This window comes from Scomber japonicus, chromosome 10, assembly GCF_027409825.1.
Source record: "Scomber japonicus isolate fScoJap1 chromosome 10, fScoJap1.pri, whole genome shotgun sequence".
NCBI lineage: Eukaryota > Metazoa > Chordata > Actinopteri > Scombriformes > Scombridae > Scomber > Scomber japonicus.
In genome coordinates, this window is record NC_070587.1 from 7,624,419 (window position 1) to 7,652,302 (window position 27,884).

Genomic DNA, 27,884 nt, shown 5'->3' on the forward strand with positions numbered 1-27,884 from the left:
TGTTTCTTTAAGCAGCAGTCACACCGCTGGCTCTCTGCGGCCCCCTCATTCCGCCCAGTACCTCTGATTTCAGTCCTGTTCACCCAGTAGGTCTGTGGTGTTGCTGCTCTGTGGAGGTGGAATGAGTCGGGGGGTATGGGGTGGGGGACTGTGGTGTAGCCGCCTTGGGCTGGGCCCCCCTCCACCCTCACTGTCTGTGTTGGATGAGGATGGAGGAGGGGGTGGGGGTAGCCTGGGTAGGGGTGCTGATGAAGGTGGTATTCTTGTGGAGGTTGATCCTATACTGCTGCCTGATCTCAGGTTCTGGATCCTCCGGCACTCCTGACAGATCCTCACGTGGGTGCAACTGCGGGCGGGCAGCATTACAGGGGTGGGGGCTGGTGGAGGAGGGGTGGTGTTGGCCCCCAGTGGATCATCTAGGATGCGCTGGGGCCCAGGACCCAGATCGGAAGGTCCTGTCCCTCCTGCTCCACCTCCTCCTCCTCCTCCTCCTCCTCCTCCACCTCCTCCTCCTCCTCCAGCTCCACCTGTCAGGGGGCCAGCTCCACTGTAGAGTTTGCCATTGCTGAGGCGCATCTCTCGAACCAGGCGCAGGGGCCGAGGGGCCCCAAGAGCAATGCGTGTTGGGTGGCGCAGGGCTGCTGAGCTGCTGAGGGGCCGACGACGGCGCAAGCGGGAGCTCTTCTTACAGGAGACGGCGTTTCGGAACTCTGTGATCATCTCCTGACAGACAGACACCTAGAGCAGAAAAGGAAGGAGGGAGGAAAGAGGGAAAGACGGAAGGGAGGGAAAAGGAAAGGGAGGGAGGCAAAGGTAGGAGGGGCGCCACAGACACAAAGTAGGCAGGCAGCAGAACAAGACAGTGGTGAGGCAGTACATAAAGAGGAGAGCAGAGGGAAAACAAGAAAATTGAAAGGGAAACAAAAAAAGAACAAGGCGGGAACAAGGCAGAAAGAACAGACACATTGAGGCATGGTGAACAAAAAAGTCGCAAGAGAAGCGAGGGCACAGAGATCAACACATAGAGGGGTGGTTTGAAAACAGAAATGAGATGATGGGGGAGGATGTGGAGATGGATAGAGATGGGAGAATATTCAAGGAGCAGAGAGAGTTATTACAATCCAAACACACAAAACACCAAAATGTTGTTTAGTTTATGGGCACTTCATTATGGCAATATGCACTATGAACGGACAGGCAGGCCTGCAAACTCAGGTGCACATATACATCCAAAGGCACGCTCACATGTACAGCAGCTGTGCACACACACACACACACACACACACACAGAGTAAGACACAACACACACATCTGTTTCATCATTCTTACAGCACAACTGCTGTAATTTGCACACATGGCGAATAAAATGCATCAACATGTCCACCACAGACAAACAACATTCTCATTCAAATCATAATAAAAAGTCATGTGCTCACATAAACAGAAACAGTACTCGTTATCAGAGAACAGACACTGATGGCCAAATGACACGAGGTGTGTGAGAGAGAGATAGAGGGAGACACACAGTGAGATGGGTGAGAAGTAATCCAAGAATGGAAACGAAGAATACCAGCGTACATGTGAGGCATGTAAAAGAAGATACATCATGACATTTAATGCCAGGGAAAAAGATCACACTACTTCTTTATGCAAGCAAATATTGGCATTTCTCAATATTGCTTATTCGTACCATCAAGTTTAGCTCACAGACACTGCACTTACTGCCATACTGTTAAACACCAAACACCAAGAGGGCACAATGACTCCAAAGCAGGCAGGACATGCAAAATGAAATCAAATTTTCTATCTGCTGTTTAATTTTTTTAATTTTTCAGTGCCGCATACTCCAACATTCCTCTCATCTCACATGCACAAAACACATTGAACCCCAAATGTTATTACACACATAAACAAACGAAACACGTACAAATGGAGGCAAAAGCTGAAAAGAAATCTACCCACTCTCACACACAAACACACACAAAAATAACATAGTCAAAAGGGTTGGCCCGGTGCCATGGGAACCTACTGGGGTGTGTCTGTGGGGTCGGCGAGGGCAGGTATGGGGGCATACCTCATCTGTCTCTGCCGAGCGGCGTGTCGACCACACAAACTCCATAATGGCCACAAACACGGCAATGATGAGGCCACAGATCAGCACCACAAAGATGCCCCCAATGTTCTCCATGCCAAGACCTGAGGAGGAGACATTCATTAATACACATCTTAAAAGGGTATTTTACAGGTGTAAACATTTATAAATTTGACATTTTGAGAAATGAGATGCCTTTGCTGACAGTTTGTTGAGAAAATTGGTACCACTGTCATATCTGTATGATTAATATGAAGCTACAGCTGGCAGACAGTTAGCTGAGATTAGCATAAAGACTGGAACCAGCTCTGTCCAAAAGTAACAAAATACATTTGCATGAATTCCCCAAAAACTCAGCTTGACATTTTTACAGTTTGGTTTTTATACCAAGATACTATAAGATAAAAATGTTAACTAACTCTTGGTAAGACAGCACATTTCTCCAAAATGTCAAACTATCCCTTTAACAAAGCTCCTCAGATACAGATACACTCTACCGGAGACCTGCACAGATCCATTACCCACAATTATCTCCATCTAAAAAACTGGACCAGCTCAGACCCGTAAATATAAGACCCATGACCCGACTCATGATTAAATACATTGGCTGCACTGTTACTCACTTTAAAGTGCTTTATTTGTGCTGAGAACCAAGGAGAGTAATCTCAGGCCGGGTTTGGAGACTACACAGTTTTTGTGTTACAAGTCTGGAACATGAAGTTCAAGAGATGTGGACATTCATCAGTCTAATGATGATCTATGATCTATTGTGTTGCATTATGGGAAGTGTAAGATCTAGTTTTTTAGGCACTTGATCCATGGATTAAAATCAGGATTTCTCAGCAGCTTCACAATTCAACAGTTTTTTCAAATCTGTGCTCCAGCTTTATGTAAGTGCAATAATACCCACCAGAGAGCTCTTTCAATTGAATTAAAATTGTAAATAGCTTGTGATGAAGTGAGTGTGGATGACATGTCTGAGGCCCTAAAACCCTTGAGATACATTACACAGATGAAAAGATGAGTACAGTCTTTAGTCTTTTTCAAAGAGATTCTCATCTGACAGCAGCAGCATAAAAAACAAGACTTTTTGTCTTTTTCATTTATACAGGCGCAGACTAACCCTAACCCACCCACACACACATTTTACATGCACACGAACACAGACTCACTCACACTAATAAAATTTCAATTACACACCACCTGAGACAAACAGATGACATTTGAGAAAGTAGATTGTTCTAAGCACCCTTCACAAGGACATTAGTTTAGGCATTAGCCATTAGCTGGACTGTAGCAGAGAATGAAGAGACTACTGTATTATTGGGGAAATTAGAGAGAAGGAGGGAGAGGAGACAGATAGCTGTGGTCAACTGACCCTTGGCACGGTGGTCCTCCTCTTTGGGACACTGGCTTCCCTCCCACCACCTCCTCTTCAGTATCTCCAGCCTGTTATTCTCCTGCAGCTGGAGAATGGCCAATGTGATCTCATCTCTGAACGGAGACCCTGGCGAATGACAAGAAAGCAGGATAAGACTAAGTGGTGGAGGATGGAAAGGGTGAGAGCGAGAGAGCCCAGACAAGAGAGGGTTTATCTCGGATGAGGAGAAAAACACAAAATGAGGAAAGTGTAAAGAGCAACAGAGAATAGGAGAAGTAACAGAAAAAGAATTGCTGTTACAGCTTCAAGATGGCTGCGAGTGATCTTATTGTGAGAATAAAGAGAGGATTAGTGAGAGATGAAGAACGAGATTACAACCAGACAGAGCCAGTGGTACAGCTGCTGGTCAGACAGCACATAAGGCATGTTGTGAACTAGATACAGTAGAACAGACTGGAAGGTTTAAAGGGTCGACTTACCAGAAATGACAAAACATCTCTAAAACTAGAGGATACTATCCATGCAGACAGTCAACCACTCCTCAGTTTGCTCAATTTTTTTATTGCAGTTATTTTAATAAAAACACACTGTGAATTATTCACAATACCATTGCTGTTGAATTTTTCAAATGTATTTTTTTCATATTAAACCTGCAACTTCCAAAAACAACCAGCAAAAAGAGCAAGGAAACTAATCTCGGATACCACACATCCATCCGTGTTTCAGCCGCTACCCTCTCGGGTCACTACCCGCAGCAATAATCTGTTTCAAATACATATTTTCCTCTACTGCAAACCCTTAAGCTCTTAAAACATCTCCTGTTCTGAATTGCACTGTGAGAAACTGTTGTTCTCTTTGTATTTCTGATATGTTGTTTGGATATTTTGGACCCAAATTTAAAGTGTGGCCCATGTAATCATGTTGATGGACCTTGTTGTTGTACACTGAACTCATGACAAACTCACCCAGAAATTAGTGGTTCAATATTTTTGGCAGAATACAGGTATTTGTTTTGTTGCACAGAGAGATGAGATGAGTAGATTACAGTAATACCACTCTCACATAATGTATCCATTAAATATGAAGACTCAAAACAGCCAGAAACAGCAACCCTGGCTCCGACCAAAGATAAATAAAATCCCCCTACCAGCATATCCTAATCTCACTAAATATGACATTATATATCATTTGTTTTATCCATACAAAAAACAAAGTTGAAAAGCGGCAAAGTCGTGGTTTACTCAGGGTCACATGCCAGACTACTTCTTGGCCGGGCACAGTGACTTCCTGCAGTCTCTGCTGGTTGCCAACAACAAGACTCCATGTTTTTTCTGTTATTATATTTTATGTTCACATCTATGTGTTTTGTCTGGCTGCAAGACAAATTTCCCTTCAAGGACAATTAATTAGAAAATAGAGAGATGGAAGTCACTACTCTCAGTCAAGAAATAGTCTCTTCTTTTAGTCTGCTACTCTGGTCCGTTTCTCCTTCACGTCTGTCTTCTCTCCATGCTGATGTACTGTAACTGTGTGTTATCTCTCTCTCCATTTTCTTAACAACTTTGTTCAATAATATCTCACCTTCTGTCTTTCCCTCCTCTCTCTAGTCATGTCTTCCTCCACTTTGTGAGAACAGATGACTGTGATTCTGTGACACCACCTCTACGGGCTAAAAAAAGGAGCTTCAGAGGAGCCGGACGTGTGTGGAAAAGCAATTAACTGCTTATTCATTACTTCCAGTTGAAATACTTACTAATCCCTTAGATAAAATATAAATCAACCACGTACAAGACATTTTTCAGATCTATCAGTACAACTACATGTGTCTATTTATCATAATTGATCTCATGCAGGTGTTTCTGCCTCTCGCACTGTCGATTAATGAGTTTTTATTCTTTTTGGTGATGAGGATTAGATTTTTAGATCTAGGATAACACCCTCTCCTCACATCTTTAAACACCCTGCCCTCTGTTGGATGTGCTCATTCACAGTTCAATTTCTCTGCCAACATTTGTATACTGCAACTGTTCACCTGTCCAGCAGACTTAGTACCCACTGTATACCTCAAAGAGGTCACTGGGGCTATAGGTGACATACTTTACTCTAAACTGTAACTAGCTTGCAGACTAATGATTGTGTCCTTGACTACAGGAAGACAGAAAGCGTCCAGCTTCTCTGAGAAAACTCAGCCTGTTTCAGTTAACAGAGTCATTTTTTACACATCGTTTAGCAATCAGCACTTTTATACAATATTATCAACTATTATGCAATATGTATTTTTTGGCATTTTGCCTTTGTCTAATAGTGACAATAGAGAAACAGGCATGGTGCGTGCTCCAAAAACTAGGCCACTGAGAGCTCCAGTTATGTAATCTTGAACACATACACAGGTGAAGTTTCTCTATTTCTTAGATGAATAAACAGGCAGACACAATATATGTCAATATGTACTTGGATTTCTATATTTCTATACTTAAATAGCATTGCTTACCACTACTACAACAACTAAATAACATTTGTAAGGAAGCTATGTTATACAGTAGTGTGAGTTTGCTGAGCTGGTTGTGTAATGCCCTGTTCACACCTGGCATTTAAATGCATCTTAGTGTAGGTGATCCAAAGGCATGTACAGGTGTGACCCAAAACGCATCAAGGACATATTGAGATCAGATCGCTCAGACGGCATGTGGAGGTGGTCTGAGTCGGTATTATTTTAACAGTACCTGCGTGAATGTGTCCTGGGACACGTAGAAGGACTGCCTACTCAAGCGATGTCCTCTGTGTGAGCTAGGCACTCGTGACAACTGCATCATGTAGTGCAAAACAATGAGAGGAAACCACAACAACAGGCAAAATGGATTCTTGTGGATAAAGTACACACGAAAAAACACTATCTGATTTCCACTTGAGCTGAAGACTTTTGATTTTGCCTGCACGGATGCCACAGTTTTTGCAAACTTTATGTTCTTTTTATTTCCAGCAGTCAAAGAAGTAATGAACTGATGTACATGTTTAATGCCAGTTGTGAACTGACGCACTTGTGATCGGATCACATAAGACATACATTAATGCCAAGTGTGAACAGGGTCTAAGACGTAAGTAAAAGTAAACAAACCTAGAGAGCTGAATGCAAGAAAACACAAATAGTTAGACCTAACAATTATTATTGATTACTCTGTCAATTATTTTCGTTATTAATCGTTTGCTATGCTTAGTGTCAGTTAAGGTTTGCTTTCTTGTTCTTGTGAATTACTGTATGGTTTTAGCTGTTAGGTGTATTCTAGTGAAACATAAGGGAAGTCGCTCTTTGATTGAACAGTGCACTTTTAAACACATGCTCCCTGTGATGAGAGGCTGTGAATATATGTTATTTTTATATTTAGGGTCCCAAGCATAACATATTGGGAACCACATATTTAACATGTTATCAAGATAACATTTCTGATATCAGTTTAAAGCTTGAATATTATTTCTAAAGTATTGTTCTTGTGATCTTTGCTCTGACTATTGAATGCCACCTGAATTAGTCTAGTGCTATCTTTAGGTTGTCTTTTTGCTTTCATCCACAAGCTGCGGCCCAACTATGATAAAATACTGCAGCAGTGTTTTGTAGTAGGAACAAGAATAGGGTCAGTGCTGTATCCCTTGTGGCTCCTAGTACTGGTCGCGTGTCTAATTAAAGATGCTGTATGACTTTAGTTATATTAGTGACCTTCTGTGACCTTTAAGACCTTGATGAGGCCAAGTGCAGCTTTGCACTTGATCTTCTGGTAAGTCAGTTGAGGCAAAAGACAAAAGGTGGCTGGGTGTTTGCTGCAGGGGCCTGTCGGCTTTGTGTGAAAAAAAAATTTTCATTTTCAATGAAATATTTTGTTTGTAAAATGCAGCTGCAACTAATACTGAGATAAATATTAATCAAAAATAAGTCATCTATCTCAAAATGAAATATAGTAGTGAGTAGTCATTTACACAGTGATATGAGGATGATTTCTAATTACTATGTGTAATTATATATTTTTAACATTGGATGAGATTACATCACTACAATGCAATCAAATTTTATCACATTTACAATTCATAGTGTGATATATTTTATTATATTTTACAGTTATTTAAAGATATTATCTTGTAATTATTGCATAAGATGTTATAACTAATGATTTGTGTGAAAAATTATAAATGATAAATTATTAAGTATTATTACCAAATGGCATGCCGATGCCGTAGCCCTTGGTGTCCAGCAGGCCTCCTATCTGGGTGAGATTACAGTTGAGGCCGCGGTGGTACTCGTTCATGGTGCTCTCCATCAAGAAGGCGTACTTGGAGTTGACCACGCGGGCTATACCTTCCTCTGTGCTTTTCACAAATACACTGGGCTGCTTAGAGTTCATGTAGTTCCACATCCGCTGGTAGGTCTGGTAACGTGAGTTCTGCAGAGCAACAGGAAAACAACGATTGGGAATATCAAGTAAATAGAATTTAAAGACTGACAACAGATGTGTGTTTGTACATACAGGCTTCCTAACAGTGCCTCTCACATCTATCTTTGAAGCAGAAATCAACTGAAGGTCGATATAAATGAAAGAGGGAAGACAGAGAGAAAGAGAGCTGCATCCTAGATAAACAGAGGAGGGAAGTGTCTGTAGAACACAAAATTCAGTGTGAATAATGACAAGGAGAGTAAAACATCAATTGCAAATAGAGGAAAAAAGGAGAGAGGCGAGAAGGGGGGGGGGCGAGGTGAATCAAGGGAACAGATTATTTTCTCATGGCATAGCTGATGCATCATCTTTCATAAAGATGGAGGTAAATCAGCACACAGGAGGTGGTTTAGCACTTAGCAGAATATGGCAAGCTCCAAAACAGGATTAAGTGTTTAAAGTTTACAATTACATGTTGTATCTCCCTGCATTGTGTGTGAGAAGAAAGGAAAAGAGTAGAGAAGGTGGCATCTATGTGTAATAATATTGAAGTGTATTGTGTGTGTGTGTGTGTGTCTGTGTGTGTGGATTAGGTATTGAGTGGGGTAATGTACTGTAGCATTGAAACTGGCTTATGTGGGCAAACATTACCCTTTCTTATATCCTCAATATGTACAAACACCAAAAGGATGCAAAACACACACTCACAAACTGGCATGTAGCCATTTCCCGTGCATGCAAACAAATAAACATTTTCCTTTATATACACTCACCTACACACATAATAACACACACACGCGCACTCTACGACAAACACAGATGCCAACACAGATGCCGGAAGCGCTCTCATAAGCAAACACAGGCAGCCAGCCACTTAACACAAACAGCCATAAAGAAAACAACAGAGGAACTCAGAGATAAAGTGACAAATATGAGGACAATCAGCCATAAAGACAAAAGTGCTGCACTAAATCTGTTTGAAAAACTGTTGCTATACAGGTGATTCAGGAAATGACAAACATAACACAGCTTAACACATACACATGGAAACAAACACATATAGCCATTCATAGTTGCTGTAGTAGGTTGTACCATGAAGAAGGTCATAGTGCTCCCTCCATGAATGGTTCCATACTCAATGTTGGTCTGGTCGGCCAAGTCGTCGGGGGACTCGATGGGAACCTCCATCCTCTGGACGGTCAGGAAGGCCGCCAGGTTGGCCGTATAGGAAGAGATGATGATCAGGGTAAACGCCCACCTATAAGATAAAGATGGTGGGAGGAAGAATAGGTGCTCAGTTGCCCTGGATAATATTCTAAACGTACAACCTTGAGAATTGGACTCTTTTATGACCTTTGCTGCATGTCTAAAAACTTTCTTTAAGAAGAACATCATGTACCCACTATACTTAGTAATATCCCCTATCCTATGTCTTGCTCAACTCAGTGTAATTTGCTCTTCCTGTCTTCCTCTACCCTTTATCTCCTTAGCTCTTAGCGATTATTATTTCTCTCTCAGCACACGTCTCTTTCACAGTTACTCTGTTGCCACAGGAATATCATTAGGCTAATAATTCTGTGAACATAGCATTTTTGTATTGTTTGCATGAAATGTAGGTGCTTAGGGACTGAAATGTACAAGCTGTATGTCAGCTATATGCCTCAAATTGAAAATGTAAATATCATTATCTTACATAGCAGACGCGCCTGAAAAGGCAACTTTCATGAAAAATGCAGGTTCTTGATAAAGAAGGGAGGAAGCCAATGAGTCTGCTTTAGAACATAAGATGTTTCAAATGTGTCCCCTAAAATCTGCAACAACTTACTATATCAAGTTAGAATGATTTTATTAATATTTTAAAACCATGGTTATGGGCTAATTTGTTTACTGGAGGTTGGCCTTCTTGTTGGAATCTATATTTTTTTCCCCCTGCTATTTTATTATGTTAATATTGTATGCTTGTGTACTACCCCTTTTTTCATTGTAATTTACATTGTGTATATTTCATGTATATTTAATGTTTTTCATCTTCACTGTTTCTACCAGTTAGCCTCCTTTGTTTTTACTCTTTTTGTCACATTTTGTAAACCTCTAGGTTTATGCTAAAGTTATCATTTTTATAACATTATATTATAACATACAAACTGAAACCTCACCTGACAGGTTATAAGGTTAAGCCGGGTAGCACATGCACACAAACGCAAACTAAGCCAACCCATAACTTACCACACCCCACTAACACATCTGGTGGACAAGGCTCTGGGCATTATCTCTGATCCCTGCTGCATGAAACCTCCAACAGGGAACCACAGGCTGTTTCCCAGGGTGTACTGGTTCTCCAGCATGTCCCTGCGTTCTCGCAGACATGGGTGAGGGTTGTACCACTCGTAGGGGCTCAACCTGGTGGGGTAACACAGGTACAGTGGAACAACCTTGAGGTCAAATTGAAGTACAGTAATGTATGGTGACTTACATCATATCATTCAAGGTACCACCAATCAGTCATTTGATTCCTGTCAAACTGTCTGCAGAGGGTTGTATGAGGTAAAAAATTCTAATATGTGACAGTTGACCTGTGTTCAACAAGATAAATGATGATGGAGCACAAGTTTGTGCTGAAGACTATCAGTACAGTGTGTGATGTAATGTATTGACCTTGCAGCCAGGAAGAGCACACAGCTGACAGCCAGGTAGGCGAGCAGCATGAACAGCCAGACAGCCGGAGAGAAGGGATCGAGGAAGGAGAAGTAACCCGGCTTTCGCCCCTGGTACAGAGAAAAAGAAGAAGAGAAAGAGAAGTTGAGAGAGACAGACAGGAAGGTACAATGTGTTAGAAAAAGACGTGTCATGTCTCAGCAGTCAGGGAGTGCCCCCTTTGCACCACAGGAGGGCAGTGTCCTTCACTGCACTTTGATAGCAAGTCTGCAGTGCTTTGATACGCTAATGCTACAATCCATAAACGCTCTGTTTCACAATGCCTACTGCTGAAGCATACTTGGCTTGGTCCCAAAACCTCATTAGCAATGTAAAGCTGCCACTGTTACCCAGTTTCAGAGTACTGACTTATTGAGCAATTTAAATTACACCTATAACTTACAGTGTGGACACAGCATACTGCATACTACACAAATATATAGCTTTAAAGATGAGATCAACTCTTATGCAATATGCAGTCTGATTCCTTAAGCTTTGTCTCGCAAGTTTGGCTTGTCGTCCTCTGTATGACACTAGTGGCTTAAAAGCAGAGCAAAGAAAAGAAATTAAATCCAATACAAGAGCTGTAGTGAGTATCACCTAGCAGACGCCCTACAGCCCCACATAACACCCTCACCAGTTGAACTCTGTACAAGATGCTGATCCCCAGGGTCATGAACGGCTTAGAGAAGTCGATAACTTTCTCTCTCTCTGACGTGATGGTGAAGCCTGCCACGGCCAGGTCTGCTTTCTGCAGGATTGACAAAGATAGATAGGTAGATGGATAGACAGATGGAAAAGGGATGAGAGGAAGATAGTTGGAGGAGTGGAGGAGAGTCAGGGAGAGAAAAAAAACAGAAGTGGTCAGGCAATTGCAAAAATAGACGCACTTGATGCTGCACTGGGCAGATGAGAGCTCTGTAGAAAATGTTGATTTCCCGAATGAAAAGTGGAAAGTTTGACTACCCACTTGAAAGCACATTTGGAAAAACAGACAGACGTGCGCACTTTCTCTTTACCTCTGGCACACAGACACACATGCACACATCCACCGTCCAAATGAGGCTAATTGCAAGTAAGCACTGGGTGGCTGGTCTTTGCACCTGTATAAAACCTCACATGTTGGTTGCTGGTTTCATCTGGTTGCTCTGCCTCCCCTCCATCTCTTCCATTAAAAGCTAATTGATGAACATGGGCCGCTAATTAGAGCTGAGTGATCAAGCAATGGGGAGGGCAGGGAGGGAGAGGAAGCGTGGAGAGCTGGGGGAGCACCAGTGTGGCAGGCCCCACACAGGGACCACAGTCTGGTAATTGAAGTATACCGTATGGTAATTAAGCAGAGAGGGGCTCTCATTAGCCTGCTTCACCAGAGTGTCTGTCAGAGGCACGCTAGGCCTGGACAGAGAGAGGATGAGGGGGACAGGCGGGTGGCAGTGTGGGTTACTGCGAAGAAAAAGATGGTGCACACAATTTTAGGCGATGCTACCACTCTCTTTTGGGGAATTATCAAGTCAGCTTTTGTCCTAGATAAGAGTCTTACTCCCCTCTGAGGGCAATTTGAAACATGGGAAGTAACAGCAGAATTGTGGTTTGGGGCTACAGCGCGAGTGTGTGTGGGTGGGTGGGCGGGTGTGTGTACGTGCATGTGTGCATTCAATATAAGTTTCTTTCTGCACAGACACTGGTTAAAACATGTTTGAGTTTCTGGTGTGTGAGAGAGAGTAGGAGAGAGAGAGAGAGAGAGAGGGAGAGAGAGAGAGAGAGAGAGAGAGAAAGAGAGAGAGGGAGAGGGAGAGAAAGAGAGAGAGAGAGAGAGAGAGAGAGAGAGATAGGGAGAGAGGGAGAGAGAGAGAGAGAGAGAGATAGGGAGAGAGGGAGAGAGAGAGAGAGAGAGAGAGAGAGAGAGAGAGAGAGAGAGAGAGAGAGAGGGAGAGAGAGAGAGAGAGATAGAGAGAGAAAAAAAGAGAGAGGGTGAGAGAGAGAGAGGGAAAGCACTCACCCTGTTGATTAGCTCTCCAACCATACCAGTCCAAGAGCCGTTGGGCTCTGGAGCCCCATACAGCCCGTCATCCACCAGCTTGATCTTGAAGGAGAATTTCAAGATGTCTGCCAGCTCCCTCAGCATGTCGACACAGAAGCCTTCATACTGGTCATTGCCCTGGAAGTCCTGGTAGTTGTCTTTACGCATCACATATGGGTTTTCCTGTGCACGGGGGACACATGAGGATTTTCAATCCAAAACTCAGTCTGAGGACAAATGACTTAATGAAATGTAATGTTCAATGCCTGAAAAACTGGGATTTCTATTGTTAAAGAAACAAAAAAATAAAAAAAGGTCTGTTATAGTAATAATAGATTACAGCTAAGTTACTATTAATATCTCCACAGTCATTTTAGTGTGTGATGATCTTGTTCTAACCACAGATGACTGGTTTGGAGGATGATGTCTGGATGTACTTTCTGATGTATATTGTTTTATGTAAGCAGTTATGTGGCAGTTTTTAGCTGACATCTTTACATATTTTATAATACAGATTTGATATATTATGTTTTATATTAAACTCTGTGTTTTACCTGGCAGCAAGACAATTTTCCATTTGGAGACAATCAAGTTTCTTACTCATTTAACTCCCTCTAAAGCTCTTGGAGTCTCCACTGAAATTAAATGATTTAATTTGTTTTGTTTTCTTGAAAAATGTAATATTTATAACATGTAATTAAGCTTTGGCAATTATATTCATGACACTGAGGCTTATTTAAGTTTGGAGAAGATCATAGCATAATGTTAAGTTATTACACATTTTGGCCACCTAACTAAGATGGGGGGGCATCATTTAGGAATTGTTATCTGTTATATGACATTACTCAGATGGAAACAAGTAGGGGACAACGTGCCGAGTTTTGACATCATCAGAAGACCAGGATTTTGCTGAATTTAGTAACATGTTTTTCTCAGTGCTCTGTCAGTTTCTATGACAGCTACAGTGACAGCAACATTAGCAGAAACAGACCACAACACAGCATGCAGCACTGCCAGCACAGAAACACAAAAACAACTCTGACCTCCCCAGCCTCGTGGTACAGAAGGTAAGTGTGACCTTACCAGAATAGTGGTGACAATAAGGGTCTTGTTTGCCAGTGTTTCTGAGACATTAATATCCAGACTGGTGGAGTTCATTGCCAGAGTGTTGTTGGAGTACCAGATCCCGATCTAACAGGGAAGAGAAAGCGAGAGAAAATCAATGGCCATTGTGGGATAAATAATGTACTGTTAAGCTCACTGCAACTGTTTTACTGTTGTGGCAGGCTACACACCATCTACTGCAGATAAGTATATCAGAGAGTACATTAACCCTATTGGGCTATTTTATAGACTGCCTTTGCAAGTTTAATATATTTGTGCTTAGCTTTGGTATACTGTTAAATACTGTATGTGTACATTAATTTAAGTGTCCCCAATGGAGTCATACACATAGCTACAGTGCTATGTATGCACTATTATTAAAAAAACCTTCTGTTTACAAGCAGAGCAATGAGCTGGGACAAGATGGCAAGGACGGTAATGAAAAGCATTCATGATAAGGAGTTTCAGTGCCCTATCTATTTTCCTTTACAAACATCTTTCTTGAATGCATAAATAACTCACATATTTTCATTTTATGAGACAGTAAAGTCACATACTGTAGGTATCTAAGTGTGTGATTATAACCTAACCATTGTGCAGGGGTGGAACCGAAGCTCGCACAGGCATTTCTTTTGAAGATATTACTGTACATCTTTCAATAGGTCAGAGGAGAGGTAATGACTCCTCAGACAGAATCACAGTTTTTCTATGACACTCTTTATCCTGCCCTGACATTTAAAAGTGTTCTTGTGTGAACCTCCTCTGCCTGCCTGCAGTGTGAGTGTTGCTGTGCTCAGAGGTGTGCAGAGTTAAAATGTTAATTATCACAACTCTCCCAGCAAGCTAAAGTCTAGCTTTAACTGCGGTTATCAGATGGCATTTAGTGTTAACACGGGAGGCAGTTGGCCTATTGTGAGTCTAGTAAGGCATATTAAGGGAAGGTGAAGAGAAAGTCACAAATTGTACATCAACAATACATTCACCAGACCAGATGTGTTACTACAAACCTGCTAGAAACTAAGTTACCAGTAGCCTTCACATAAAACATATTTGCAGCTAAAACTTGATTCACATCTGATTGCAGATTACAAAGACAGTGCCATCTGGTGAAATAAATCAAACCAACTTCACAAACTATAGAGATATTTTTGGTCGCTATCAGGGGATTCTGTGATGTTGCTGACCTCAGTGTTAAATGCCTCCCCTGGCATTGTGAAATCAGACGGGTGACCTGTAACTAACCCAAAGCCTATGGGCAATGTGACTTGGCTGCTGCATGATAACAGGTGACTCCTGACCTCTTTGTGGCCTCCTCGGTGTTTCTCCAGGATCCGCAGGGTGTAGTTGGTCCTCTGCCCTTTGCTGTTGAACTCAACACGCCCTGTCAGACCATCGTACTCCACCTGGCAGGCAGATGAACAGAGTGAGCTGACTAAGCATGAGAGAAGAAGGGAAAAGATAGAGGAGGGAGGAGTTTGAGAGAGCAAGACAGGGACGAGAGGAGGAGGAAGTGAAGAAAAGCTAAGGAAATGAAAAACAAGTGGGTAGAAACAACAATAATAGATGCGGAAATAAATCTTCTATATAAAACCAAACATACTCCTCCTCACTCTCTATCATGATTGGGCAAATAGATACTATCGACAGAGATTAGGAAGAGATAGAGGGTAAAACAAAGAGCAAGAGAGACAGAGAAAGTGTCTGAGGCTGGACCAGACAGGGATGATCAGCTTCGGATCAACTAGGAGAAATTGTCTGAGCGAGAGGCTCAGATAGAGCAGCAGAGAAAGTCAACAACTCCCTAATAAGACACAGAACTCCACCTCACAGCTCAGCTCTGCCTCTCCAAAACCCAGGTGCTGGCAGCAAGATCTATGATGAATGACACGATGCTGAAGATGGAGCACACCATGATGTTGACTAAAGGCCTTAACAAAGACAGATGTCGGGCCGGTGGGGAGGAGGCAATGAGAGATGGGGCTAAGGCCGCCTTGACAACAGGTTGTCGATGAGAGAAACCACAAAAAAACTGAGATGGGAGATGACAAAAAATAACAAGAGACAAAGGTTACATGTAACAAGAGATGAAGATGACATAGAATGTAGCTATAGTGTAGTTATTAATCAATAAGTCAATCAAGAGAAAATAAATCAAGTAACGCTCATCTATCTTTTTTCAAACAAAAATATCAAATATTTACATTTACAGTCTCAAACCTGAGAATGTCTGATTTTCTCTGTTTCATATCATTTAGTTTTGGGCTGTTAATCAATCGATCTGAAGAAAGACTGCAAACACTATCTTCATCATAGATTCATTTGCAAATCATTCTTTATATTGATAATTTTTTGGTTGATGGAAAATATCCATCACCTTTTTAATGGGTCCAAAGAGGTGTTTTCAAGTGTTTTGTTTTATCTGACCAACAGACCAGTAACACATAAAGAACAAAGAAAAAATCTTCACATTTTAGAAACTGAAGCAAGCAAATGTTTATAATTTCTGCTTGAAAACTCGAACAACTCATTAATTATCAATCAATAGTTGTTCTTTTTTATGTTGAAGGATTAAAAAAATGGGCAACAGTTTTATCAATAATGAAAATAATTGTTAGTCGCAGTTCTGCTTATTTGTCTCCATAAAAAAGACTTGATCATTATGAGATTATTTACACAAATGCAAAAAAGTAACTTTGCATATTCTGCCTACAATAGATGTGAATACCACTAAACATGAGACAATACATCAAGATCAAATCTTACCCACGTTTCTGATGATACATGTGAGTGCATGTGCATGATCATGCATATGAGTGAGTGATTGTACATTACAGCACATACTCCACAGTGCACACACTGCACAAATTGATCAAGCGATTACCATGCGCAGGTAGTTCATAAGACTGGTCCCGTGTTGCCAGATCTGAGGTGAGGTACAGCTGAGTGGTTTCACTCCGATTTCTTGACTGCGGTTCAATTCCCTCACCGCCCCAACCACCACATGCACCGCATCAAACATCAGCGCCGACGAGAGCTGTGGAAAATAGAGGGGGGAGGAAACATGGAGAAGAAAGAAAAATAGTCAAGGGAATAAATGCAATGAGGAAAGAGGAGGTGAAAGCACACATGATTGAATGGTTAAGAGGGATGGAGGGAGGCAAGGAAAATAAGAGGAGAGGGAGAGGAGATGTGAGGTATGAGTAAACCAGTGGGGAGGAAACACAGATGGATACATCAATACCCATTAAATACAAGCAAAAGACTAGCTGAATCTCTTTAACGGCACCATGAATCAGTGTGAGGAATAAAGTAGCCTCATGTTAGGTGGCATACAAACAAAGCTCTGAAGATTGCTGCTGAATGTGTACATGCATGAGTATACAAGTATCCATGAGACTGACCGCAGGGCCGGGGTACGTCAGGTCACAGCCCTCCCACCAAGAGAGGTTAAGGCTCCTGATGAACTCCAAATAGAAGGGATGGGTGGTGTTAAACATGGAGAAACCCACAATATTGGACTGCTCATCTACTATGTCATCCAGTCTCAATAGGGGGAAGTCCTAGAGAGGAGCGGGGAGGGGGTGTTTACAGGGAGAGAGACAGAAAATTCAGGTGAGTGACAATGTTGACAGTGCATCAAAATCTTTGCACAGAGGAAAAATACTGTGCAAAGAAGAGTGTGATAAAGAAAAAAAGAGGCTATGGGGAGTGACAACATCTAATCTTTGATGGAGGCAGAAAAAATGATAAAGATGGCAAGGAAAAGGGGAAAACAGTGATACAGGGGGAAGAGAGGTTGATGGAAATGACTCCGGTAGCTTTTCACAGATATATACACACAAGACGCGACATCTAACGCATAAGAGCGCAGCACGTACAGAGGGTGGAGAGGAGAGAAAAAAAGAAGAAATCAGGCACACAGAATAAAGTGACACATTAATTCAAATGGTAGAAGGGGAGGGGAGTATTTCAAAGAGGCAGATGAAAACACCGGAAGCACAGAGAGGATGGCGGGTGGCAGAAGAAAAAGGGCACATCACGTCTGTCATCACCTTCACCTCAGACCCATTTTCCTTCTGTTTTTTTGTTTTTGTTTTTTTACAATCCTCTTCTGCACTTTTACATCTTTGTACAGTATGTTCATATCTCAGATCTCTCCCCCATACTTCATCTCCTTTCACTTTTTTCTCTTTCCGTCACCTCTCTCTTCTGCCTTTAACTAATTCCTTCTCCACCTTAGCACCTTTGCTCTCTTATAGAGGGACAGAAGAGGAGGAGGGCAGGAAGGAAGAAGTGAAAACGGAGGACTGGAAGATAGAAGAGAGTTAGGTCGAAATTGGTATGCTCTTACCATAGTGGTGAGGATATACTTGTAAAATGCTGATGTCATCCCCAGCTCAGACGCCTGTAGGACAAAGAGGAAAGGCAGAGGAAGATGAAAAATAAATAAGAGACACGTGGGATATAGAAAAAAAATCAGAAGGGGAAAAAGAGAAGATGTAGAAAGATTGATGTAAGGAGTGAAAGAGAGGGCAAAAGAGGGGAGTTATTGAGAGGCAGAGAGCAAAGGAGTCAGTTGGGGGACAAAGTGGGAGAGAATGTGGAGGAGGAGAGGGAGCATACGTTAATCACAGTTTTACATCATCAGGCTAACACTAGGACATCTTGCCGAGGGCAGACAGCCGCTCCAACATGCCCAGTGAAAACATCCCATACGCATTCAAACTGTGACTCACTGCGTTGGCTATCGGCGTTACAGGCCGTACCATGAATCAGAACGAGCCTCTGTAACATCTGCACCGCATCCCAGCAAAAGATGTTCTTTTGTCAAATACTTTCTTCAGAGTGTAAGTGATTGTTGCTGGCAGACATGCGTTAATACTGTTCCCTATGCTGCTCCGGAGGGCAAAGTAGGTAAAAATAGATGTTAATTCTGTTACTACAACAAATGTGTAGCCCATGGAAGAAGATTTAGAGCTTTATTATTTTAAAGACTATATGCTCTGGATGCCCTTTAAGACAGTAAACTGAATTTCCCAATTGAATGCATAAAAGAGCCAATGCAAATCCCCCTGAGGTTGTTACTATGTGTTTTGAATAGAAGATTGAATTCATATCCCGAACATGTGTAGGCGGCTTTGAAGAATGTATTGATGGTTGAGGTCTGACCTTCTTCAGGATGAGATAGGAGACAGAAGCATTGGCGTCAATGATGATGGTGGCCACTTTGTCGTCACGGATCTCCTTCAGCAGTGGTGTAGGGTCCAGGTTGTCATCCAGCATCCTGATTGACAGCGTCTCCCGAGAGATGAGAAAGCGGCGGACCAGTTCCTCCAATCTCAGCAGGCCTGAGGCAGAGCCAAAGCAGAGCCGAGCCGCATATCAATGTCTGTATCAGTAGACACAACTCATATTTCCAAAATGTAAGCTTTGCAGGACCTGTGAAAATCTTGATTTATCCTCGGATGGCCATATATTTATGTCATTTTGCAAAGCATGATCGATGGTTTGTCTAAATCCCCAGGAAATGAAACATTATTTAATATGGAGTCTACAGTTTTCTCAGCAGGACTCATTTTTGTATATTATGACCACTGCAAAAGAGGTTTTGTTTCTTAGTCCTGTGTGATTGTTAGTTTAACTGTTAGTTAGCAGAGTATCTCAAAACCAACTTGACTTCCACACTGAATTAGTGACTAGCTTTTGGTGTAGTTACAGCCACCACTTATGAAAAACTTCACTTTTTGCCCTTAACACTTCAACTGTGAGGCACTGAGGAAAATATATATTTTTTTGCATACTTTATTTCTTCATTAATCTTTCAGGCTATACGCATTTACACCTAGACAGATTTTGCACCATCTTGAATTTTTTTGCAGATCTTGTTTTTCAACACCCCTCCTACAGACGCCCAGAGGGAGAAAGGGCACAGATACATATTGGTGTGTTTCTAATTTGACTTAAACCCATATGCTTTACATTTCTTTTTTAGATATCCACTTGAATTTTATTTTATACACCACATGACACCAATTGAATTTATATATTATTATTATAATATCTCCTCTTTGATATTAATCCTGCAAGTGTCATTCCATTTGAACCAAATGTAATACATAAAATATCTGAATGAGCTCCAAAAAATTAGTTTTTTAATCTGCCTGTTTTCCTGGTTTTGATATTAACTGTCATAACTTTTAAATGCATTGCACAATTGCAAACAGATCATACATGCAACACGATCCATTTAATGATCATGAGTCTGACTCACTTGAATTCATCCTTGCCCTAATATAACCCGAAAGGATTGAGGTACAGTATTTCCAAAAAATCATGGATGCCATCAGCCAATCAGCAGGACATTTTCTATTAATGGAATAAAAAATTGTGATTGTGTAGCCTTGGCAGAGGTATGATCGTTGAGCGCTTTGTAATTCACTTTGTGTCTGTTTTTCCATCCTTCGATGATTGTTTTTCAGTTCTTTGAGCGATGTAGGTACTATGAATAAAACAGTACGCGTTAAAAAGCTGAAAACCTTCAAATGAAAAGACAAAACTGTGGATGCAAGAATTCTGCAAGACTGTGGTAATAATATGGACTGAGAGAGGAGGGGAACTACAGGAGGAGAAAGACATGTGAAATACAGTGCTTGAGCCAATTCACCCACTCCAAGCAAATTCCTCTCGAAAATGAGTATAACCAATGGCGTACAAGACTCACTTGACACTGTGTGTGGAATGAGCCTTTACTAGAAAGTCTTCTCTGCTGCTTCCTAATTGTAATTCCATAGTAAAGCACCCCTAGCTATGTAAATAAGTGGAGGGGCAGGCATCTGGGGGACAGAGGGGATAGGGAGAAGGAAGAGAGGAGGAGGGGAGAGGTAGCAAACAGAGCCCTTCAGCAGGAGAAAGCCTCTGTAAGCAGTGGGGTAATCACTGAACCAGGCCAAAACTTTAATTAGTTTGAGGAAGGAGGGGAAAAATCAATGCACTTTACAGCTTCCTTTCCTCTCCTCCACTCTCCTTCTTTCACGTATTCACTCTCTCACACAGGAGCTCTAACCTCACTATCTCTCTCATCTTGGTCCTGTGCTCTAGTTACCTTTCTCTCTGTCTTTATCCATCTTTCTTTCACTCCGCCACTGTCTCCTCATCCTTGTGCTCAGTCTCTCCCTCTCACTGTCCTTAACCTCATCCATCTCATGAAAACTGCATAATGGAATTAGGCTCAGATAGCGCGTTGTGACCCAGGCATGGCGAGGGAAGGATTCGTCGGAAATTAACCAAAATCTCTGACTCACTATCATTTAACAGAATATCTGTGCACTGCTACTTGCACAGCTAAAGAGGGAAAGTGAATTAGATTCATGCCATTAACTAGGTGGAGTAAAAACCACCAGTGTCTAAATACGTTACTTAATTTGGATGTGTGTACAGCGTCTGTGAGATGTGTGACTTTACACGTTACTCGCTTCACTGACAAAAAAAAAGAGAGATTGTCTACTTCACTTGAACGCACTACTCCACACTGGGGTAAACAAGATGAATAAAACAAGTGGGCTGGTGGTAAACATTGTCTGATGTTGAACCTCTGCAGTACCACAGTGGAGCTGCACATACAGACACACATACAGTGCATTCATACAAGTACCACACTCACACACGTACAGACAAACAGTGCACTCAGGGGCAAGAATACACATACACACACACACGCACACACACACACACACACGCACACACACACACACACACACACACACACACACACACGCGTGGACAAAGTGAACCAAGCTCAAAAAATATATCAAACACACACATATCCTGCCACACGTACACCCACACAGTTGTTCAGAGTGCGGAACACGCTTGTTGAGTGGCAGTTAGCACCTATTCTGCAGCCATGGCAACCAGCTCCATGGCGATAGATAGCGCAGCCAAGTGGGTCAGAGTCTGTGAGTGTGATAACCTTGTAAAGATCACCTTCAAGCCAAATATATTACATGCACACACACACACACACACACACACACACACACACACATACACACACATACACACACATACACACACACACACACACACACACACCTCAATCTCTCCACCAGTTAGTAACCATGAGGCTATCTGTTGCCTCTAGTTCTTTGGAGAGGAAAAGACAAGGCTCTTATCTATCCATTCAACTGATGATCAAAACTGCAAAAGATGTCTGATGCCATTTCAAAGTTCTTTTAGTTCAAGGAAACGACAAGTCCACAAGATGACCGTGAAGATTCTCAGTTATAAAGGTCATGGTTATCCAGAGAGGGTTGTATTGTGGGCGACTAGACTTGGTTGTACATACTTGAAGATAATTCACCTCTCATCAAAAAACAGCTTTTTCAGTTCAAACTGACTTGTAGGGAGTCCCAGGTATTAAACCTGTGTGGGGTCGTTATCAAGGTCATTGATACCACTTCATTCGCTGCTGCTGTAATAACACTAGTTAGAGTAGTTGGAGTTGTCACATGAGGCCAAATGTGAGTGGCCGTTAAAACAAATCAAGTCCACAAAGAATTCAGCTTACTTTCAGGCAACCGCAGGAAGGCTGGCTAACTGCTGCAGAGATAACGAATGTCTCGAATCTCAATAATTGAATCGATTTTTCATAATGTCACAGCTTTTGTTTGTCATCTACCCTTTTCGCACTGCCACTGCTGTTCGCAGACTTCAATGGTCCCACTTATTCTTTATGTAATGCCCTTAAATTCTTGTGCAGTTCTGTTTGGCTGGTGTGAGCAGTCAACATTTGCACAACAACTCATCCCAGCTCAGTTTCACCCAGGACTAGACAAAACGTCTGGCGATTGTTCAGCGGGGGAAAAAAATGGAATCTCACCATTTCATACACACACAAAGTGTATTCTGTCATGTATTCACAAAGCTCTGTTTGAATACTACAGCCACCAATCCGACCGGGCCCTTTAATTCCTGTGACTCTCGATAGGGGAGTGCATAATAAATCAATAACACACTCTTTCAAAATGAAAATAAAGAGGGCTAGTGACTAAGCCCCAAATCCCCTGTGATGTTAAAGCTTTCTGAGTGCCTGGCAAGTTAAATCAAATGTCCCCTAAGTTCTTCCAGTACTGAAAAGCATTTCAAATACGAATATTTATTAAATTGGTTTGGCCTAACAACTCTCTGAGGTGGATAAGAGACAGTGTGCAAGAGCATGAGTAATAAATATGAAGGCTGTAGCGTGAGCCATGTTGTGAACTCTGACAAAAGACAGAACTTTATGACCAGACTGTCAAAATGAGTGTCCGACTGTACAAAACAGTCATATCCGCTCAAACGGTGTGAATGTGCCAGCACTCCCGCAGAGGCATTTGCACACCCACATATAAAGGCACACATACACTAGGTGAATGAGCTTGTAGGAACAAGACCAATGCATTTACACCCACCTAAACACAAACACAGCTGTGCAGTCACACATAATGTACTGTATAACTATACAACAGACTACATGTGTACTCACACTCAGCCTTGGCGCAGACCAGGCTGGCTGACGGGTAATTGAATGAGCGCAAGATGGCTCCTATGGCCAGGCTCAGGTCCTCGTTGCTAGGGTACAGAGTGACAGAGGCAAAGCGCAGGTACGGCAAGCGGGGAGTTTCCTCTGGACCAATCTTTACATGAGGGATCTGCAAGGAGAGGAGGAGGAAAGGAGGGGAGAGCAGACGAGAGGAGAGGAGAAGGGAGCAAAAAAAGCAAATGTGTCATGATTAATTCCTCTACACACACATACATACACACACACAACAGGAAAAACTGTGAGTAAGGAAGATCCATTAGGAAAGGCTACAGGGTGAAAAAAGAGATAAGAAAGATAAGAGAGGCAGAGAACACAGAGACCTGAGGATTAAAGGCTACAGGGAGAAAGGAGAAAACTGTTGGCAGAAGTGGATAATCGTTAATTATATCAGCAGAAATTCAATAGCCAAGGAAAACTGAATCTCTAGATGCATTCATGATGATACCTATGTGAGTAAGAGGGGCAGTAAACCATGAAGGAATAGGTACTAGATGTGCATATATTTGTTCCCATTTGTACTCATGTGTTTATCTTACACACTCACCTCCTTCTCTCCGCATATATGACTGACAGTGGAGCCAGAGGCGGGGCTGGAGGCGGGACCTATCACAGAGACGACGCCTTTGGGTAGAATCTGACACACTGGAAGAGAGAGGACGGAAGGTAAATGTTGAATGGGCAGACACACATTTCTCCTCTTCTTCATTTTAAAGGCTGCACAGAGTTGACATACTGTACAGTCGGGGCAACAGTGAGGGTAAAATGCAGAAATTTAAAAAGAGGCCAAAATCAGAGGACACATTATGATTTGAGTTTAACCACTGATTCTATTGTTGCAGCACAATCTGTCTCATTATCATCAGATTTATTTTGAGATAAACACTCCAAGGACTACAGCAGTGCAGCCCATGGGTTGCCTGCTGCTATTATTCACTATTTTAGAGAGTCATTTTTAATGATTTTTAAGACATTATGCTATAATTATATCTCTGGCATCAGAACAAAAGTAACAGATTGGTGGATGCCTTCAATTACCAGGAGCTCTAAATGCCAGTTTTTATGATTACTCTTTTGGCTTTTTATTTGGGGTTTAATAAAATAAAACAGAAATACATTAAACCCCCAAGTGACAACACGTCTGCACAATATCCACATGCAGTATTCGGTCCTAAAAGAAGACACTGATTTCACTGAATTGTGAGCACAGAAAAAAGTTATGTGTAGTTTGTTTTTCATTTTAATCTTTTACCAAGTTTAGTTAGATTTTGTGTTGTTTTCGTGGATTGCTATTTCAAAGTTTCTGTAAGTTGTTTGGTTTAGGGAAATTTTGTGGAAGTAATTTCTGAATGACACTCATTATCTCCCACCTGTAGTCCCAATTAACCAAAAGGTCCACATACTTCTGCTCCTCTACGCTTGAGTGCCTAGAGTTTGCTTTTTTCTTTTTTTTTTTTTTTTACGTCTGAAGTGTTTGAAACAAAAGTGTTCATGTCACACCAGGAAAAATTGTATTAATTACATGAATCATGGCAGCATTCTATTCATGAATGCAGATTTCTTTATATTGCGCACCACACAAGGAAACATCAAACTCGGCACAGCAGGAAATAGGAAGCCACAATACTAACTTCCCAGACTCAGACCCTACAGGTAAGATGCTGTGGTGGAGGTGAAGCTTATGCAGTCTGATCAACAATCATAACAGACTCACATTTGTTTTTTGTGTTCATAGCATTCAGGTTAGTTTTTCTGACATTTTTTTCTGGTTACCTGACTGACAAATGCCCTCGCAGATCCAGTAGATATACCAAAAGTCTGGAGACTTAACTGTCGTATACTGATGTAAAGTTACGTCTTTGCTGCTATATTTGGTTGGTATTTTAATTCATCCCAATTAGTCCTCCAGAGTCCTCAGTCCCTGCCACTGACTGTGTGTGTGTGTGTGTGTGTGTGTGTGTGTGTGTGCCTGTGCATGCGTGCGAGTGTGTCTGGGTGTGTGCTTCCGACAGTCATAGCTGTAAGATGATGAGCTTTCTGATCCAGAGACCAAAAAACGCTGTGAGCAAACAAGCCTGTCAGAGTCTTCTGTCCATCGGTCAAGGACAGACACACACACACACACACACACACACACACACACACACACACAAAGAGACACAGATGCATGCAACTCAAGCATGCACATGTACACAACCCTTTTCAAGCACACGCAGACATTTTGCCAGTAGCTTGTGGCAGGGTCAGTGACCTATTAGAAAAAGAGCAGAGAGTCTCTGTCTCCTCAGTGGCTGGATTCAGCAGCAATTCTTTTGTCTTTACAGACTCCACACATTCTTTTTTTAACTCTATATATCAATACAACTTTCATGGAGCAGCCTCTGTGGTATGAAGCTGCTTTATGTCGGCCTGTACTGCTGATCTGTATTAGTATTTCATGATTTGTTTTTGTCATGACCGCACAGTAGATGGAGCCAGCTGTTACTGGAGGGCACTGGTCCACTGTTTTTAATGAGACCAGCTTAGTGGCCCATTACTGGTCTCAAATGACATGTAAACTAATCAGCAACAGCTCTTACTGGCTCCTAATCATATGAAAGTGGTGCTGTTTTATCATTCCAGTCATCATTTGAGGTTTTTGTGACCAAAACATCATTTTATTTTAGATAATGAGAACACATTTTTTCAGAAATATCGACAGCCTGCTCCAGTATTTTGGAATAAAACCTGCAGTATTCAGTAGGTTAGTATTGTTTTCTATTTTGGACTGGTTATTTTCAATATTAATATCCATTATGTCTATTGTGGTATTCTTAGTAGTCACTTTTTGCCTGTGCTAATTAGGCACAATGCCCTATTGGACTCTAATGGTCTTAGCTGGATTTTATCACTCTCCAAGGGGTCGTGTGAATCTGCACCACGGGTCGCCTTTAGAGTGTTTCAGCTTCACTCACTGGTGTCAGTGGTGTCATACTGGGAGTCTTTTTGCAGCTCATATATGTCCACCTCCACTCGAGCTCGGGCCGGACCCTCCATCACGCTGTTGATGTTCTCCCTGGCCAGGGCCAATGCCAGCCGCTCCCCACGCCCACACACAGACTGGTCATCCAGGATCGCCGCTAGAGAGGCAGAGAGAGAAGGAGAGATAGTGAAGGCAAGGATGCAGATGAGAGGGGGAAGAGAGGAGGACAGAGAGGGGCAGAAGAGGTGACCTGTACGGCTGCGACTAACAATTATTTTCATTAACGACTAATGAATCAACCGATTATTTGATTCACTTAATTGATTAAACAATTATTTAGTGACATTTTTCACAGAGTCCACAGTGTTGTCTTGCTTTGTTTGGCTAATGATGCCAGAAGCAGAGAATGTTTGTCATTTTCACTTGAGAAATAAGTGAAATTAATCTTCGCTGCAAAATAGTTGTCAGTCAACTAATCAATTAATAGACTTATTGTTCCAGCTCTGGTGAGGAGATAATAAAAGAGATGAGGATGAGGAAGAATGACAGGGATTGACAGAGCGATTTAAAAAAAAAAAAAAAAAAAACTTACTGGGGAAGGAATGAAAGAAGTTGACCCTGTTCAAATTGGTAAGTGGTGTAAAATACAAATAATATCAGAAATTAAAGGAATATTTCAACATCTTGGGAAATTTGCTTTCTTGCTGACAGACTTGAAACAGGTGGATACAGCGAGCCTTGCACTGTCCATACATTAAAACAACTGGTAGTGACAGCTAGCAACTGCCAACGCGCTAATTAACTTGTTATATCTGTGTTTGTCTATGTTTACCATATGTTGTCACGATTTACATGAAGATCCCTCTTGTCATGTTACATAACTTTGGTGCAGGGATGATATGGTCTCTGATATTGTCACATGAACTCTTTCATAGCTGATAAATGCTAAGAATTAGCGTTTAGCAGTAAATGACTGAGCTTTGTAGCAGTTATTGGGAAAAAATTCATAGTCTGTACTGTAATATGTTTTTATTATTTTGTCTCACTCTGAGCATGGGAGTTTATTCTGGTCAGACACAAAGCTTTAGAGCATGTGGACAATTTCCATTTCTAATATTTAACACTGGTGACATTGATATTTATAAGAGTAGAGTTATATTAGAGTCAGGGCTCATAAGGACTGAAGTGTTGCAGGTCTCTCTCTTTCTATAAAACTGAAAACTTGAAACTGTGACAAGGCCTCTTTCCTTTGTTTGGAGTAATTTAACACCTTAGGCTTACAAAGAGAAGAGTAAAAGAGGAAACTTTTATTGCTTTTTTGTAGTATTAGGGCCATTTCAGCAACAGGTATGTTATTGATGCTCATTTTTTGCTTTAAATTGTCATCCAACTCCTATCCAATACAGCAAAACCCACTCTGAGGAACCAAAAGAGGCTAAAAACAAATCATGATCAGTAGGCTATGTTGTAGAACTTTGGACTCAGGTGTGGTGGGGACAGAGGGACGGCCGGGCCACTCACCCATGCGGACGGAGGAGAGCAAGGGGGCCTGACTGAGGGAGCGTGGCGGCATGGTGACTAGCAGGAAGGAGAGGAAGTGTATTGACAGCAGCAGTGCTGGCAGAGCCGGCAT

General features: G+C 41.8%; 1 protein-coding gene across 3 annotated transcripts; it reads right to left on the minus strand.

Moving 5' to 3' along the window:
- Nucleotides 1-69: 69 nt before the first annotated feature.
- grik5 (glutamate receptor, ionotropic, kainate 5) lies at nucleotides 70-27,884 on the minus strand. 3 transcript variants are annotated; one of them, XM_053326407.1, is made up of 20 exons: nucleotides 27,773-27,884; nucleotides 26,244-26,408; nucleotides 23,837-23,934; nucleotides 23,236-23,401; nucleotides 18,882-19,060; nucleotides 18,064-18,117; nucleotides 17,114-17,272; nucleotides 16,594-16,746; nucleotides 15,011-15,115; nucleotides 13,692-13,799; nucleotides 12,588-12,791; nucleotides 11,226-11,339; nucleotides 10,550-10,659; nucleotides 10,121-10,294; nucleotides 8,987-9,152; nucleotides 7,678-7,903; nucleotides 3,471-3,599; nucleotides 2,030-2,196; nucleotides 528-738; nucleotides 70-473 (listed from the first exon to the last, which is right to left on the minus strand). In XM_053326407.1, exons 1-20 carry the CDS (start codon nucleotides 27,882-27,884, stop codon nucleotides 70-72), a joined length of 3,204 nt encoding a protein of 1,067 aa, XP_053182382.1. The 3 variants fall into 3 exon arrangements, with proteins under 3 accessions (XP_053182382.1, XP_053182381.1, XP_053182383.1); XM_053326408.1 differs by lacking the exon at nucleotides 70-473 and adding an exon at nucleotides 1,437-1,473 and having other exon boundaries at nucleotides 686-738; nucleotides 2,075-2,196; XM_053326406.1 differs by having other exon boundaries at nucleotides 70-738.

Coding starts and splice junctions, on each gene's coding strand:
- grik5 (XM_053326406.1), bottom strand. CDS start 27,884: ATGCCGGCTCTGCCAGCACTGCTGCTGTCAATACACTTCCTCTCCTTC. Junction 23,402..23,836: donor ATATATGCGGAGAGAAGGAG/GTGAGTGTGTAA, acceptor CTCTCCTTGCAG/ATCCCTCATGTAAAGATTGG. Junction 10,660..11,225: donor TCTTGTACAGAGTTCAACTG/GTGAGGGTGTTA, acceptor TCTCTGTACCAG/GGGCGAAAGCCGGGTTACTT.